Source organism: Sus scrofa, chromosome 3, assembly GCF_054392235.1.
Source record: "Sus scrofa isolate SSC_HxYL_T2T_F1_AM1 chromosome 3, Sscrofa_HxYL_maternal_Yorkshire_Landrace_v2.0, whole genome shotgun sequence".
NCBI lineage: Eukaryota > Metazoa > Chordata > Mammalia > Artiodactyla > Suidae > Sus > Sus scrofa.
The window spans coordinates 53454183-53471021 of record NC_139385.1 but is presented as its reverse complement, the minus strand read 5'-3'; the positions used below and the strand labels follow the sequence as shown (position 1 = coordinate 53471021).

The 16839-nt window shown below is 57.4% G+C and overlaps 1 protein-coding gene across 5 annotated transcripts in view; it reads right to left on the bottom strand.

Annotated features, from left to right (window-relative positions):
• Positions 1 to 16839, bottom strand: part of PHF2 (PHD finger protein 2) — a 90496-nt gene that overhangs the window by 15604 nt on the left and 58053 nt on the right. For all 5 annotated transcript variants that reach the window (XM_021088179.2, XM_021088181.2, XM_021088180.2 and 2 more), the window contains exons 3-12: positions 13530 to 13644; positions 11399 to 11559; positions 8336 to 8477; positions 7070 to 7256; positions 5857 to 6019; positions 4874 to 4961; positions 4224 to 4330; positions 2625 to 2716; positions 1160 to 1249; positions 194 to 553 (exon numbers count right to left, since the gene is read on the bottom strand). In XM_021088179.2, coding sequence (XP_020943838.1) covers positions 194 to 553; positions 1160 to 1249; positions 2625 to 2716; positions 4224 to 4330; positions 4874 to 4961; positions 5857 to 6019; positions 7070 to 7256; positions 8336 to 8477; positions 11399 to 11559; positions 13530 to 13644 — 1505 coding nt within the window. The remainder of the gene's footprint in view (positions 1 to 193; positions 554 to 1159; positions 1250 to 2624; positions 2717 to 4223; positions 4331 to 4873; positions 4962 to 5856; positions 6020 to 7069; positions 7257 to 8335; positions 8478 to 11398; positions 11560 to 13529; positions 13645 to 16839) is intronic.

Below are 16839 nucleotides of genomic sequence, written 5' to 3'. Positions count from 1 at the left end.
CCCCACACACACTCTGCTGCCTTCATCATGTGGGTCCCTCCTACCTGGCCACTACAACAAGCTTGCTGGGCCAAAGACCAGCTGCCCTGAGTCTAGCACAAGGACATGGCAGCCCCAGGACCACCCAGAGGCCTAGTTCCCAGAGGTGTCTGCAAACACACTGGCTGCAGGTACAGAGGGTGAGGCTACCCACCTTGCCTTTCTTGGGAGGCTCGATCTTGGTCAGTGCCTCCTTGGTGTGGGCCTCCAGCAGGTCCAGGTTGGGGATGGTGGGTGAAGCCGGGCCCCGGCACTTCTTCCCCTTCTTCTTGCCCCCGTCCTTGAGCTTCAGTGATTTGGGAGGCTTGGGGGGCTTCGGGGGCTTGGGAACTTTGGACGGCTTGGGCATCTTCACGGTTTTAGGAGTCTTTTTTTTGGACACCTTCTCCAGGAAGGACCGAGGAGGGCTGGCCTCAATGGGGGATGGGGGCTCCTCCTTCTCCCGGTCCCCAAAACAGACCTCATCCGAGGAGACTGCTGCTGTCACTTCGGGTCGGGAGGCCTTGGAGGCATTCTGGGAAAATGACATGGAGGGGTGACCAACCAGGCCCTGCCCAGGGGGTCTCAAGCCCTGGGAACAGGAGACACTCAAGCAGAAAAGGAGTATCTGCATCATTGCTGACACGCTCACATCCATCCACACCATCTGTGAGCACAGTCACATGGTCGACATCCTCCGTGTGACACGCTCACATCTGTCTCACATCATCCGAGAGAGAGACAGTGCTGTCCATCCACATCAGCAGCCACTGGACCCTCCACCTCCTTGATGGGGGGACTGCCATCCCACCCTGAGGCACAGGGAGGCTGGGGGCTGGACAGGCTCGCACAAGGAGGGCTCAAGGTGTTGGAGGAGCCCTCACCACAGAGCTCCCCCGCCACGAAGAGCTGCAGGGAACCCCCGCCTTATCTCTCATTCCTGACACTGCCACTGGTAGGCTGCAAGTTGGCCCCCGGGGCCTAGGAGTCCAGCGCCGTCATGGAGGGGACCCTGCCCCAGAGGGCTGGGGAAGGGGCAGCCTCAGACACGGCCGCCCCTGGTGGACAGCTCTGGGGAGAACCAGGGAAGATAGGCAGAAGCCTCCCTCGACCAAGGTCACGGCCCTGGGGTCAGCTTTACCTCACTGAGCCGGATCTCTTTGGCGAGGTCTTTGATGAGCTGCGAGGGTTTGAAGTGCTCTGGGAGCTCGTCCTCGTGCTCCGCCAAAGCCTGCAGGACAGCCACGCACAGTGTCAGTGGATCAGCCGCCAGCCTGGGCCCCAGTGCCCACCCATCCTCCCACCCACAGAGGCTCCAGGCAGCCTCAGGCTCAGTGGTTCCTGACTCAAACCCTCTGTTGCTCTAGGACCCCCAACCCCACTGCCTCCCAGACAGGCCCAAGGGCAGGGGCTGCCACCAGCGTGGACTGGTCCTAAGGGAGCCAGCCCACTCTGGCCAGACGCTTGCTGCCCCAACAAGAAGGCTCTGCCACGACCACACTCTACAGGTGGACAATCAAGTCCCAGAGAGAAGGGGTGCCTGAGGCCACCACCAGCTGGGGCATAAATGTGGGCCATCGCTTCCTCCTGGGCACAAGGCCGCCGCCCCACCTGGCCATACAGCTGATGGGAGGTGGGAGGGACACCCTGCCCCACTGCAGGCCTTGACACAGGAGGAGATGTGGTAGAGGGAGGGCCTAGGAGGGCACCTGCCCGCCTCACCCCCAGCCTACGCGCAAGCCCACAAGAGCAGCAGGAAGTGCCCAGGTGCCCCTCTCCTGACTCCCACCCCCACAAGGCCTCTTGCAGGCCTGCTAGGACCTGTGCGGACTGTGCTGGCACCCCTGACTGGGAGGGAGTGCCTAGGCAGTGGACAAGGAGTCCCCAGGCTGACTGGCCCTCTCCCCTCCTTCTGTACCAACAATCCAGGCGAGAGGCCAAGGGAAGATGGAAGCCGCTTCTCTGGAGCCTTCATTAGGAGAAGCAGCTGCTGCATGGGTGCTAGTGAGGGTGTTAATGCTTTACAGTGGGGGCACGGGGTGGGGCCCAGAAATGCTGCTTCAGGGGAGCCATGAAGGGCACAGGACAGGGCTACTGTGGGGAGACCATGGTGGGTGACAGGGCAGGGCTACTGTGGGGAGACCATGGGGGACACAGGGCAGGGCTACTCTGGTGGGGGGAATGGAGGGACATAGGACAAAGGGACTGTCCTTGCCACAGAGCAAAGTCAGCTTCTGAGCCAATGCCTGGGCAGGCCAGCAGGACCATGAGGACATCTCGGCTCTCCTGTCCAGAGCCCTGAATGTCCAGCTGGTCACTGACTTGAGTCCTCCCTGCTCCCTGTCCTTTTGGATCCATGCAATGCCATGCCCTGCCTTCCCCCCCAACTGAATCTCCCCACCACCCAGCCCCCACCCCTCAGGCTGGGGCCCTGGATGGAGGGCTCTCTCCTGCATCTGCCCCACCAACAGGTATCTGACCTGGGCAGGTGGCATCCACAAGCTTTTCACACACTGATTTCCACCAAAGGAATGAGAAGCCCTGGGGACAGCCTCCCTGCCTGACACCCTCTCTTCTGCCCCGGGTCACACCTACTACTTTCCTACCTGCTTTTTCGTCCATGATCGGAAAGCACCATTGAGAATTTTAGCTCCTTGGACTAAATGAGGGGGCAGCTGCTTCCCAGATTTGTGAGAACCTGGGGGAAGATGAAAGGGTTTGCTCAGAAGGGCGCCCACTCTCACGGGCTGCTGACAGGTGATAAAGCCCCCATGGTAGGGGGCACTTGGGGCCAGACCGTTCAGGGGCCTCTGCCTACCACCACCTGCCCAATTGCCAATGGTTCCTCTTGGAACCCAGGGGATGCCCATCCAAGATGCCCGTGTGCACAGGGCAGGACTGGCCTTCCCACTGTCCACCCACCAGGGCCCTTGTGCAGGTGGCCCGACTCCCCCTCCACCTGGTCCCCAGCCTGCATCAGTGAAGGGCCACAGTCATACCCCAAACCAAGCCTCCCCAGATGCTGACTCCTCCCCCTGCATAGCTGAGGGGCTCCGGGGCGGGGGGGTCCAATTCCTACTGGGATGGCCACCTCAACACACCCTCGGGAGCCAAGTAGCCCCACACAAAGGGCACAGAACACCCCCTCCTCAAGCGGAGAGCTCACCATGGAGGCAGAGCAGCCCCGAGCTCTGATACCACCAGGTGACCAATCCGTCTGGCCTGTGGCAGTACCCTGGGCTGCTAAGCTGTCAGCCCCTTCACAGGCCCAAGGCAGAGATACGGGGACACCACAGCGAGGCTCAGCCGGTCAGAAGTCTCCCTGATCAGGCTGTCCCCAGGTCCCCAGGATGTGGCTCCACCCATAATACCCCCATTCCACCTCCCTGGCGAGAGGCCAGAGGCAGGGCACTCCTGCTGCCAGGGTGGGGCACAGGGCTCAAATTTAGAGAGTGCTGGACAAGTTTCACTGACACCTGACCAGCCCAGGGTAAGGATTATTTTCAGCTTTCTCATCTCAAACTAGAGCCGAAGTGCAGAGTCCTGATAAGGTGGTCTCCCCTCCTGGCTCTTAGCGGAACACAAAAGAACAGCTTCTTGGAAGGCTGAAGAAAAGGAAGCTCTCCATGAAGGCGAGTGCTCCTCCCACATCCGTCATGCAACCACAGAAAGTCTGGAGACCTGAGCAGGCCGTGGCTACCAGGAACGACATGCCGATCCTGAATGTGTGACCTGACAGGGCCTGGGATGGCCATGTCTGCAGAGGGTAGAGCCCCAACGGAGCCTGCCCCTCCCTAGGGGCCTTCCACCCCAGTATAGCGAGGATGCCACAGGGGTCCCTCAGCTGGTAGCCAGGCAGACCCCCCAGGCTGCTCAACGTCCTGGCTGATCCTTGTTAGTAACCACACAAGGCCACAGGCACTGCAGCAGAACACACACCAGGTCTGGGAACGCACAGTTGGAGCTGCTTCTCAAACACCAGACAGCCCTTCAGGCAGGAGTCCAGTCTAGCCCCACACCACACAGACAGGGGTATGGGCCCAGGGGATGTGCTCAGGCCCCAATAAGGTGGCGCTCAGCCTGTCCCCTGGGGCCCTGCGACCCTGCTGCATGATAGATCTGCTACCACACCCGGGCGTCCCTGAGCCCTGCATGCAAACAAACTCTCCAGAGCCACAGGCAGAACCACCGACCAGGGAATGTACCTTTGAATGCCTCCAGCAGGTGCTTCCCCATGTACCAGCAGGCAGTTTCGAAATTGGGAAATTGGGTTAGGCTGCCCAGTTTCAACCTCCTCTCCACTTCATATGCTCTGGAAGCCACAGCAAAGAACTATTCAGTGCCTTAGGCCCTGAGAAGACAACACTAAAGGAAGGTGAATCCACAGCAGAGCAGAGGCCACACCGTGGCCATCAAGGCCACACCTAGGCCATGCCTGCTCAGGCCTCCCTGCTGGGGCCTCTGCGGCAAAACAGACAGAGGACCACACTGGGATGAGCATTTCACATGAGGGTGAGCCTTGTGGGCTGAAACTTCTAGAGCTCTGGGTCAGTGATCAAGGAGAGGCAGCAGGACTTTTTAGTTGACCCCAAGCCCACCACAGAAGTTGTCCACGACTAGGCACCTCAGGGGCCCTAGTGAGATCATGGCCCATTCCCTCCTTCCTGCCCCTCCCCCAGAGGCCCAGCTCAGCAAACTGTCATGCCCAGAGTCACCCATCAGTAGGACCCGGCCAGGACACAGAAGAGGGAGCATCATGCCGGTGGGGGGGGGGACCCTGCCCAAGAAGAGGGAGCATCATGCTGGTGGGGGGGGACCCTGCCCAGTGGAGCCCGGGGGCCAAGGGCAGCCCTACCTCATCTGCATCTCCACGCTCAGGCTGTGGAGGAAATGTCCCGCGAAGGCCAGGCAGTCCACAGGCGTGAGCGTGGCATAAATCCAGCCTAGGGAGACAGGGATGGGGCCACCTCTTCACAGCCTTCTCACGCCAGGCTCCTGGCAGCTACCTGGTCTGGCTTGAGCCATTCGCCATGCCCCTACCCATCCTGGAAGGTGCTCTGGCCCTGTCATGAATGGGTGGCCCTCCCAGAAGGAAAGACTGTGTCGGAGCTGGCCCGGTCTGTCCACTCCAGCCCGGCATGGTTCGGACAGGGAAGCTGAGGCCCAGGAGTCAAGGGGACCTACTCAGACCCACCCCAAGGTATGGCTGCCAGCAGGCCTGATCTCCACCTGCGGGGCCGGAGAGAGGCAGGCAGGGCTGCCACACCTCCTGGGAGAGTTCAGTTTGTCTCTACAGCATCCTCAGAGATGGAACCTGGACCAGACTTGGGGAAATAACTGTGACTGTAGGAAGGAGGGTGGGGCTAGAGCAGGAGGGACGCTGAGGCACATCAATCAATGGAGATGTGGGGGCCTCCTTACACAGCAGTGAGAAAATCTGATTGACTACCCACTGGGCGACACCCAAGGGACTCTTAACCCTTCACCCCTAAAGTGTGATGACGGTGTAATTACATTATTTTTAAAAGGAAACCTTACATAGGGACATATTTAGGGGTGAAGTAACATGACATCTATAAAGGGCCTTTATCTGCTCACATCATGGTTCCTCCTCTTGCTTATGCTTAAAACATGGAGATGAGCAAACACCAGCTCTACAGCATGGCAAGGCTCTCAGAGATGGGCTCTTGGGGCCCCATGCGATTCCATGCACCTGGCCTCCCTGAGCACAACTGGGCCCACAGAGCAGGCCCCAAGGAAAGGAAGCAGACAGCCAGGATGTGACCTCCCCTGGCAGTCATCAGCAGTGGGGGCGCAACACAGGGACCAGGCACTTACCTGAGGGGATGAAGAGTGTCTGGCCCTGCTTGAGGGTGCATTTGTAGCACTTGTCCACCTGGTCGGCAAAGAACATTTCGCTGTGGTTTGAGGCTGACTGCCAGCGCTCGTACAGGGAGATGTTGGCCGAAGCTGGCTTGATGAGATAGAAGATCTTCTCCCCCTGCCAACAAGAGGCCATTGGCAGAGCCTGTCATATGCTGGAGATGCTGGGGGTGGGCAGAGCCCACCATGTCCTGGGGATGCTGAGGTGGGGGACAGAGCCTACTGTGTCCTGGGGATGGGTCCTGGCTTCAACACCATCCTGCCCAGGCCCTGAAATTGGGGCCACGCGTGCTTTGCAATTCAGAAGTCTGCGTGTTAGGAAGATTCCAGGCATAGGAGCCTCTAGCATGTTCTGGGCAACCCCCGCCACTCCGCACACATCTCCACAGCACCATGGATGCCGTCCGTGCCAAGGGAAACAAAGTTGTGACCTGCTGTCTGATGAGTTACAGGGAAGTTCTGCTCTGGGGGAGGCTTGGGTCCCATCTGGAGACGAAAGGAGGGCCTGGCTGCCAGCCCCAGCCCAGCCCTGCACTTGGACTAGGGAGGTGGAAATGTCCTCACTTGGGGCAGACGGGCTGAGGGCAGGGGTGCTCGGGGGGGCAGAACTTGCTCAGGGCCTCAAAGAGCCAACATCAGAAGCTGCGCTGCCCACCCTATCCTGGGCTCCAGCAGGTCTGGGGAGACTTGGGGCCGGGTGGTGTGTCCAAGGCTTAGGGACTCCCTTTCTGTTGGTCTTCACAACTCCCTTTTCCCCCAGCATCCCCATCTGTCCCCAGCCAGCAGCCCCCCAGCTCTCTCTGCCACTCAGATGCCACTGCACTTTGCTCCCTGGGCCCCGGCCCACCCCCAGCCTCCCAATGGAGCATAACTCCTCATCCTCCCCTCTTCCAGGAAGTCCTCCCAGCACTACTCTCCTTTCCTTGGACAGGAGCACTTGGTCACCACTCCAGTGGGCTGCTCCCCCAACCCCCATGCCCCTCGAGGGCCCAACATCTGTGTCACTTCTATGGAGAAACATCTTGTCTCTCATTCCACCCGATGCTGGCCACTGGTAGGGCCTGCAAGGACTACCGTGGTCCTGCAGTCTGACAATGCCTGGGCGAAAGCAGGTGGTGCCCCTGAGGCCCGTGCAGGACCCATGTGGGGAGCAGAGGCCAGCACTCACCTTGAGCACATGGTACCAGGCAGAGGCACCCCCAGAGTCAATGTGGAAGTCAGTGTAGCTGTCCTTCACACAGATCAGGCAGTACTTGGTCACCTTGGGCTTGGCCAGCAATGCGTCATCAGGCCAGTAGTTTTCTACCCAGGACAGTTTCTTCACTATGTCAGGTGGCTCCACGAAGCTGGACATTCTGGGGGCAGGGACAGAAAGGGCAGTCAGCAGTGACAAGAAGTGTCGCCACATTCTGGGCAGGGCAGGAAAGGGGCTCTGGGTGCACGTCCCACAGCTATTTCTCCACCTCCAGCTACATGACACTGCTCCCATTCTACAGATGAGCAAACTGAGATTCAGAGAGGGCAGAAGGAGCCCAGCTGCTGGGCGTGGCCATGGCAGGCATCTAACACTGGGCTCTCCATCCAAAGACAGGCACAGAGAAGGCCTGAGAATCGTCTACCCCAGGGACAACTTCCATCCTGGAGAATTGCAGAGGCTTTTCAGGTGCGCTTATGTTAGTGCCACTGGGCACAATGGGCCCCAAGAGTAAACATCTTTGCTCATGCACAGCCCAGGAGCTTCCTGGCATCACCTACGGAAAAGCCACTGTCCCCCAGAGCACACAACAGGGTGCCTGCAACTCCTTGCTGTGGGACCACGTCAGACCCCATAACTTATCCCCAGGGAAGATATGAAAAGGCAAAGGCAGCCTTTGATTCGATTAAATGTCACCGTTCTGGACAGGATGCACAATACATCAAAACATCCAGCTCAGCAGCACCTGTGCAATGAGGTGACATTTCACTCAAGCCAAGACTGGGGTCTCAGTGTTCTTGCTGCCTCGGGCACAGTCCTCCAACCAAGACTGTGCCTACCCCAACAAGATGGTCACAAATCATAGGCCAGGCCACCCTGACCTCAACAGCCTCACAGGGCCTTCCTCTTTAAATTTCCAGCATAGGAGTTCCTGTTGTGGCTCAGCGGTGACGAACCCAACTAGTATCCATGAGGACACGGGTTCAATCCCTTGCCTCAGTGGGTTAAGGATCCAGCATTGCCATGAGCTGTGGTGTAGACTGCATACGCATCTCGGATCCTGCGTTGCTGTGGCTGTGGTGTAAGCTGGCAGCTACAGCTCTGATTGGACCCCTAGCTTGGGAACTTGCATATGCTGCAGATGTGGCCCTAAAAAGAACCCCCCCACACACAAAAAAAATCTCCAGCATATTTCAAAGCAATATCCCTCTCCATCCCTCATGCCCTGACCCCACTCACCTGGTGTCAGAGAACTCAAGGTTGGTAAGGTTAAGAACTCGCTTGCGGTTGGTGCTGTAGTAATAGTCCACGAACTCCTTCAGTTTCATCTTGCAGTCCTTCTGCTTGGTGACATCCGTCACGTCCACACTGCGCTCTGGACCTGGGGAGGCAGTGGGGGAGGGGGAGTGTACCCAAGGAAGATGGTTGGCCTCCCAGGAGGTTGGAGGCCCAGACATGCAGAGGAGATGTTGACTTGCCCTCAGAAAGTCACTGAGAGGAGGCTGAATGCTGAGGCTTTAGGCACCAACATCGGACCCTCCCCCACCTGAGGACCTCCTGGTGCAGTGGCAGGTAGGGGCACAGTCACAAGACTCAGCTAAGGTGACCAGATTAGCAAATAAAAAAACAAGACACCAGGTAAACTTAAACTTCAGATAAACAATGAACAAAGATGTTTTTAGCATAAATATGCCCCAAATAATGTGTGGGACATTCTTAACTTTAAAATTTTTTTATTTTTTATTATTATTTTTTTAAATCTTTTTAGGACCACACCATGCATATGCAGGTTCCCAGGCTAGGGGTCCAATTGGAGATGTAGCCGCTGGCCTACGCCACAGCCCCAGCAACACAGGATCCGAGCCCCATCTGCAACCTACACCACAGCTCACGGCAACCCCAGATCCTTAACCCACTGAGCAAGGCCAGGGATCCAACCTGCATCCTCATGGATGCTAGGCAGATTTGTTTCCGCTGAGCCACTACAGGAACTCCTAAAAATTTTTTAATCAAAACTACTCTCACATTTCTAGGGCACCGATTCATTATTCTGAAAACTGATAAATGAAAAGAAAAATTTCTATCCTGTTTTCTACAGTTGGTGAGGAAAAGTCAGGATAAAAATTGCTGATGGCAGAAACAGAGTTCTAAATAACCAAGTAACTAGTGAGAGAGGGATCTTTAGAGAAGACTCACAATAGAGGGAGAGGGAAGGACAGAATTGGCAAACTCTCCCTTTTCGACCATGCTCATTGGCTGCTCAGACAATGAGCTGAAAAGCTGATGGAGGTTTCCGTGGACAGATGAGGCTGGACTGTCCTGACCACTGGAAAAAAAAGTGGGTGGAAGCACCCTACCCAGAAGAAGTCCTGCCAACATTGTGAATGCAGATCTAAGCAAGTATCTAACCACCTGCCATAGGAACTACTGAGGACAGGAGAACATGCTAAATGACACCACAGGGGTGCTGTCAGCCAGTTTGTCAATGTGAGCTTTTCTCAAATACCAAATATGAAAGCTTCTTCAAGACTAACAACCCCATTTCTCCCACAAACCAAGGGAATGGAAAGGGGGTGGGGCTGTTACAGAAGAGACTGACAGACATAAAACTCAAATGCAGTATGGGAGTCTTTTTTGGATACTGATTCAAACAGCCACATGGAAAAAGGTGTTTCTGAGGCAACTGGGGAGAATTTAGGTGGGTCTTGAAAGATTTTAAGGAATTACTGTCAGTGTCATGGGCTGCAAGAATGGAACTATGATTATGTTTTTGAAAAAACATCTCTTAGTTCTATGTACTGGAATCATCATATGTGAAATGATGTATGAATGAGAGATGTGCTTTCAAATACTTGGGGTAGAAGGAAATGGATGGGGACACAGGAAAATAGCCAAGAGCTGGTGGGTTTTGTGACCAGTACACAATGCATGGAGCTTCACTCCTTACTTTCTCATGGAGTGTGTGTATGTGTGTCTGTGTGTCTGTGTGTGTGACTGTGTGTGTGTGAGAGAGAGAGAGAGAAAAGTTGCACAAGGAAAAAACCAACAGGAGAAAGAAAAGCACTTATAACAGAAACCTCTAGACCATCTCCTCCCAGTGTGGTAAGCTGCTTCACACTCCTGCAGGCACAGCTGGGGAGACCTGGCCCCACCCTTTGCAGCTGGCTGAGCCAGGGGCCTGGAGGCAGAGCTGTGAGCAGAATGACATCAGCCCCTATGCAGAAAGGGCTTAGAAAATGCCTGGCACCTGGGAGGCACTCACTAGCTATCAGCTGTTATTACAAGCACAGGGCAGAAACAGCCCCAGAGAGTGGCCATTGCCAGCCTGGAAAAGTGAGTCCATTTGCCTTCCCTGCCACAAGTTGGTCAGCCTCCAGCCGCCCCTGGTGGGCTTCGGCTCCAGGAGAGGGATGCCCCGGGTTCTCTGGAAAGCCACTGGCTTCTTGTGTGGCTCGTACAGAAGATCTCATTGAATTCCCATCCCTGTTACCCCCCACCACCTCCCACCCTGACTCACAGGCTTTACAGATGCAGAGGGTCAGGAGTTCAGTGATGGCACAACTTGACTTAGGGCTGGGCCCTCAGTACCTGGGCCCTCTCCAGCGTGGCCAGAGCTGGCTTGGGCGTGGGCCTTTTCAGGGTCTTTCCCCCTCCCCCACCCAGGCATCCCTGTGAACACCCCAAGCCCCATTGCCAGGGCCTCAGAGCCAGAGCCATGTAGCCACCAGCCAAGGACACTGCAGGGGCATGCTGGCCTCTCTGTGCCAGAAGATGCCCTGGCACACACAAGCACTTCCCTCCACCCAGAGGTGTCCTGAGGGTGTCCACAGTGCTGGGAGCTCCCAGGGGACACAGGACAGGGATGTCAGTAGCATCAGCTAGGACGCAGAGGGATCCAAAAGAGGAGGCAGTCCTGGGGCCATGAGAAGGTAAGTCCAGGCAAACAAAGAGAAGACAGCCCCCAGGGTGTCCCCAGGAGAAGCTGAGGAGGACACGGCATGAACCTCAGGAGCCTACACAGCCAGGGCCCTCCCCGGCCTGGCAAAGTCAAGGGGTCCCCATGCAGCCTCCATTTTGCAGGCAGAGTAACAGAGGGTAAGGGGCCTGGGTCATACATCATTTGGTGGAACATGGGGTCTCACTGTAAGAAGGGCACACACAACGGAGCATGGAGACTCAAGGTCACACCAGCTCCCATGGCTACAGGACACAGTCAGGTCCTAGGCAGCACATATAGGGACTTCCGGTTCAGGTCACCAGGCCCTGGAAACCCATGACACACAGGAAGGAAAGAGCACTTACCCACATAGTTCTCAACGTCACTGACATAGAAGGTGGGGGCTGGGACCGCCAGGCCAAGTCCATCTTTCTTGGGGACAAGGATGGGCTCGGTGAAGCCATGCTCTTCCATGTAGCCCAGTGTGAGCTGGCTGCCCGGCACTCGGGCCACCACGTCTTCTGCACTGTGGGGAAACGCAAGGCAGAGGTCACACTGAGCCCAGGTCCCAGCCTCCATGAGAAGCCCAGACAGGACCTGAGGGCTGGAGACATGGGCCTGAGGAGTTCTGGCCACACACTGCCCACAACCCCAGGAGGAGGACCTGCACAGTGCCACGGTTCAGGGTCACGGGGCAGCCACAGCATAGACAAGGCCACACACACTTGTCGCAGACAGGAACCTTGAGGTCCTGGAGGTCCAGGTGCCTTCCCAGGGCCATGGTGAGTGGAAAATTGGGACACACTGTAGCCATCCCTCTTACTGTGGCAGAGGGAGGCTCAAGAGGTGGGAGCAAGATCCCTCCCCTCCTCCCTTGCTCTCCACTAGCCCCCCACTCAATAACATTCCTCATGAGTGCTCAGCCATCACACCCCACACAGGGGTCGGTCCAGGGCCTAAGGAGAGAGTGGATAGAGATAAATCCCTTTGCAGGGAGAACCCAATGACTGGACAAGCCAAGCAAAGGACCCAGGGATCGGCTGGGCAGCTGTGGTCCACACAGCCTTCCCGCCTCCCCGTGTGCTGGATGCTGCCCTGGATGCAGGGACCTTGGGGGCCAGCTGGAACAGCCCCTGTGTGGTGACACTGGAGAGGGCTGCTCATCAGCTGAGCATGCGAGGCCATTAACCCACAGCTGAGAGCAGTGCTGTGGCTGAGACATCAGGGAACAAGGTCACCCTGGGCCTGTCGGAGCCTGGGGCAGGAGGGTGAGAGGGCAGGGCTCCGAGGAGAAGGAACAGGCCACGAAGGCCTTCAGGGAAGAAGACGGCAAGAACGAGGAATGAGAAGGACCTGGGCAGCTGGGAGCCGAGGGGTGGGGAGGCCTAGTGCCCAAGTGCCAGATTGCCTCATGCCAGAGCACAGGGGAGCCAGCGAACAGCTTGACAGGGCAGCAGTCATCAGAGGTTCACCTCGCTGCTCCTCAGATGGACAGTGAGCCAGGGTGGGCCAGGTTGACCATGCTGGAGGCTCAGCGTGCAGAAGGTGGCGGTGAGGGAGATGGTGGACCCAGGAGATCAGACAAGGTGGGGACGAGGGCAGGCAGAGGTACCTGGCTGAGGGAATGGCCCGGGCACCAAAGGGCGAGGGCCACTGACCAGGGCCGGGACACAGGCAGGGATGGGAGTGGGGCAGATCCAGAGCTGGTAGGGACCCGTTTGGTGGGATGTACCAGTTAGACAGACAGGTCAAGTGGCCTAGGGACAAGCTACGAGGCCAGGTCAACAGCCGGTGGGAGCCAGAGCAGTTGGGGAGGGCATTCTGCAGATGGAAGACAGGCAGCAGAGCACGGAGTCATGGTCTCCATGGAGGACAGGACTCAAGGAGAGAGGGCCGCACCACAGCTGCATGTTGACAAGAGTCTGTTAAGGTGGGGACTCAAGAGGGCGCCTTGGGTCTGACCCCCTTGGTGACAAAGTATTAGGGATAAACCAGAAGGAGTGAGCGGAGTGTGAGGAAGAAGAAGGCAAGCTGTAGGCAAGCACCATGAAACGCTCTGGGAGCATCAGGGTAGTGCCAAGTCTGCCGTGCGAGCCTCAAGGCGCCAGTGAATCCCCGATACACTGGATTCCCAAGCTCCTGTCTCACTGGAGAGAATTCCAGATTCACACAACACCCACAGACTGGATCTGGAATTGCAACACACACAAGGACCCAGCCAAAGGCAAACACAAAACCCTCCTGCAGGGACCTGTCACAGCCCAGGGCAGACTGGCTGCCACAGGAAACGATGTCCTCTAGAGTCCGCCTCACAGAAGGACGTGAACTATCTGCCCAGAAAAGTAGATCCCAAGAACCGAGGACAATAGGATAACTGAAGAGGGATTTTAAAATAAATACATGCAATGCATTCAAAGGGAGGATGCAAGGATAAGGCGGAGAACAGAGAAGAAGGGAACAGGCAGGCGGAAGAGGAAGAGGCTGCCTCCAGCCCACCTGGGAAAGGTCCGACTCCGCAACTCCTTGATAAATAGCTGGCTGCCGTTCTGCACGGGCTTCACGTCAGGTGTCTGTCCTGGGCTGTGTTTGTGCCAGGTCCGCTTCTTCTTCACTGTGGGAGAGACAGGAGGCAGGCTGTCACCCGCAGCCCCTCCCCACGTCTCCAAGAACATGGCTGTGAAGCCCACAAGACTCAAACCCCCTCAGAGGCTAAGAACTTGGGGTTCCCTGGCCCCGGCCCACCCCTGCCTCTCAGAACCCCGTGATGTCACATGTCAGAAGCCCCCAAACTTCCCATCCTTGGGTCAAAGTCCCCAGCTCACCCCACACCTCCCAACCTGCTGGCTCAGTCGATGGCAGCCAAGAGCTGGGGCCTCCCAGGACCCCTCTCCACTCAGCTCTCAGTCTGCTGAAAACTCATCAGAAGCACCTCCTGAGAAGGTCCCACCAATGCTGCTACTCAGGACACCCCCCCCCCACCGTCCTGGCCTCGCCTCCTATTCATCCTCAAATAGTGCAGACCCTCTCCCTCCCTTTCAGCCCCCAATTCACAAGCAGGGCAGGCCAGTGCCACCTGCTATGCCCTCTGCCCCTCCCATGCCTGCCCACCACCTCCTGCCCCTCCCTCAGGCTAGCCAGTTGTCACGCCTGCTCCCAGGGCACGGGCACACACACCTTGGCCTTTTTACACATGAGCATGCACACCTGCCCCAGTGGGCTGTGACACACGTGTGCACATTAGGGGCACGTATAAGCACAAACGTGCACATACACGCACACTAACATACACCCCTTCTGGTCTTCAAGCCCTCAAAGGGCAGGAAGCTATTTCCTTGATGTCCTTGTCCCCATTCAGGGCAGCCCAGGTAACTTGGTGAGTGAAGATGGGTATCTCTGGGGGCTGCAGACAGAGGGAGAGCCAGCGGCGCTCTCAAGGTGCCTGTCATTCAAGGATGAGGATGGGGCAGGGTCCGCAGTCCTCTTGCATCTCAATGGTTGCGGGGATGAAGGGAGCTGACAACTGCCCCCGAGCAAGACCTCCTAAAGGGGAAGGCATTGGGAAGCTGGTGGCTGAGATGACCTCTGTTCCAAACTGCCACCCCTTCCTGTCTCATCAAGTCATAGCTCCTTGAGACTCTCCTACAGCAGGTGATGTTTACATCATGCCTGGTCTCCAAGACCAAGGTGTGAGTCAAGGTGATGGAAATCTGGCAGAATCCTGCAAAGGGCAGGCTGGAGCTGAGCTTCTTGTGGCAGCTCTAGGTATAGACAGATTCAAAGGGCTTGGGGTCATGTGCCCAAACCTTTCTTGCTCAACTGTCTTGTAGGCAAGTTACTTGGCATCTCTGGGCCTCATCGTTAATGCTGGGCCTGGCTTCCCGGGCTCCCTGTGAGATGTCATAAGTGAACAGCACTTGGTAGCCCACTGCCCTTCAGGGCTCTGCCAGGCCCCACTTCACAAGCTGAGGGACCCTTCTTACAGCAAGGCTGGCTGGGCCACAGGGGCTTGCTCTCTGGGCTCAGTGTCCACCCCTGACCCTCGGGCTCTCGCCCAAATGTCCCACCGTGCCTGGCCTGGCCCAACACAGAGTGGGCACAGTGGGACATTTGTGAATGGATGTTTCCCCATTGCCACACTGGCTCCACAGTCCAGCCTTTGGTACCCAACAAAGCCAGGCAATGCCAGAGGAAACTCTCCACTGCCCTCCTGCTACCCCATCTCAGGCACGTTCTTCCAGAAATTTGCAAGCACTTGCCAAGCGGCTCAGCTCTGTACAGAAGTCACCGAAGCCTGGGGGTAACCCCTGCTTCATAAAGGGCCCAGCTGGCTTGGTCGGGGAGGGGGTACCTCTGGCCAAGGCCAGGCCTTGGGGGAGGGGGAAACCCCCTCAACAAAATATCACCTTCGTTTCTGTTGGACATGTAGCTGCTGCATGTGTCCAAATCTCTCTGTGCTGGGCACGCGGGGCGGGGGGTCAGGGGGCTGCAGAACAAGTGACCTTGGGCCATCCCAGGAGCACAGGGCTTTAGAGTTTGCATGGTGCTTCGCCCTGTCCCAGGAAAGGCCTGAGTAGAGAGAGGTCGCTGTGTATGTGTCCACTGGGGGGGTGGAGTGGAACTTGGCAAGTCTGTCCACGTGAAGCGGGGGCCCCGCCTGCCCCCAGTGGGAGGTAAAGCTGACTCTCAAGCAGGCAGGTGGGGGGGAATCCCACCTATCAGGGGACCCAACAATTTCAGAGATTTGAGGAGGGGATGGAAAGGGAGGCCTGGGATACACCCTGGCAGCCGTGCCACAATCCTGCTGGGGAGACCTGTCGATAGAGACAGGCAGTCCCAGGCAGTGCAGGCAGCGGCGGGGAGGAGAAGGGAGGTGCTTTGGAGGGGACCACGCATGGGTCCCTCAAGGCCTGCAGGATGTGGGTGTCCCCCATCTTCTCCAGCTCTATGTCATCTACCACATGGGGCCATCCACCATCTAGGCCCCAGGATGCCCTGCAGGCTCCTGTATCAGCCTCACCTCATCCCAGAAGGACAGGGGTCCTCAGGGCAGCCCCACCTGGAGGAAAAAGACTGAAGCCAGAGCCTTCCTGCCCCTTGAAAGGGCCACAGATGCACAAGAAGGCAGACCACTCAGCGTGGAATGCCCTACACTAGAGGCCACACAAGGAAATTGAGACTGGGAAGGAACATGCAGCCCCGGGACAGCAGATGTACAGGGGAGCACTGGACAACAGAAGGAAACAGCACCTCCACTGCCTGCCCAGACTGGGTCTGAGAAGCACCCACTGACCAGGGCCAGAGGCAGGCCTGGGCCCTCACGAGGGACCAGGCGGCTCCCAGCACCATGTGGAGAGGCTGGAACACACCTGATGCTGTGGCTGGAGTGTGTATGTTGGGACAACAGCCAGAGCTGAGGCTGTGAGGCAGAGTCTGAGCTCCACCAGGCTCCCCGAAGCCCCCTGCAACCCCAGCTAGTGGGCGCCTTCCCTCCCCAGGGTCCATAAACCCCTGAACCCAGAGGCTGAGCCTTCTCCTGCCTACAGTGGCGCAAGACACCCTCTGACAAGGCGCACTGGAGATGGCAGGAAGCTGGTGGGGGCTCAGTGGGCCCCCCTAGGGTACAGAGGCCACAGATGTCCCTGAGGCATTTGGCACCAGAGCCTGGCCCACCCTCCTAAGCGTGGCTCACCCACCCGAAGGGTAGGACAGCTATACTCGCCTCGGGGAAGAAGGAAGGAAGAAGTTAGTAAGTAAGTTTTTAAGCAGTCACAGAGCTAGAGGCAACACTAGATTCAGAACCATGTTA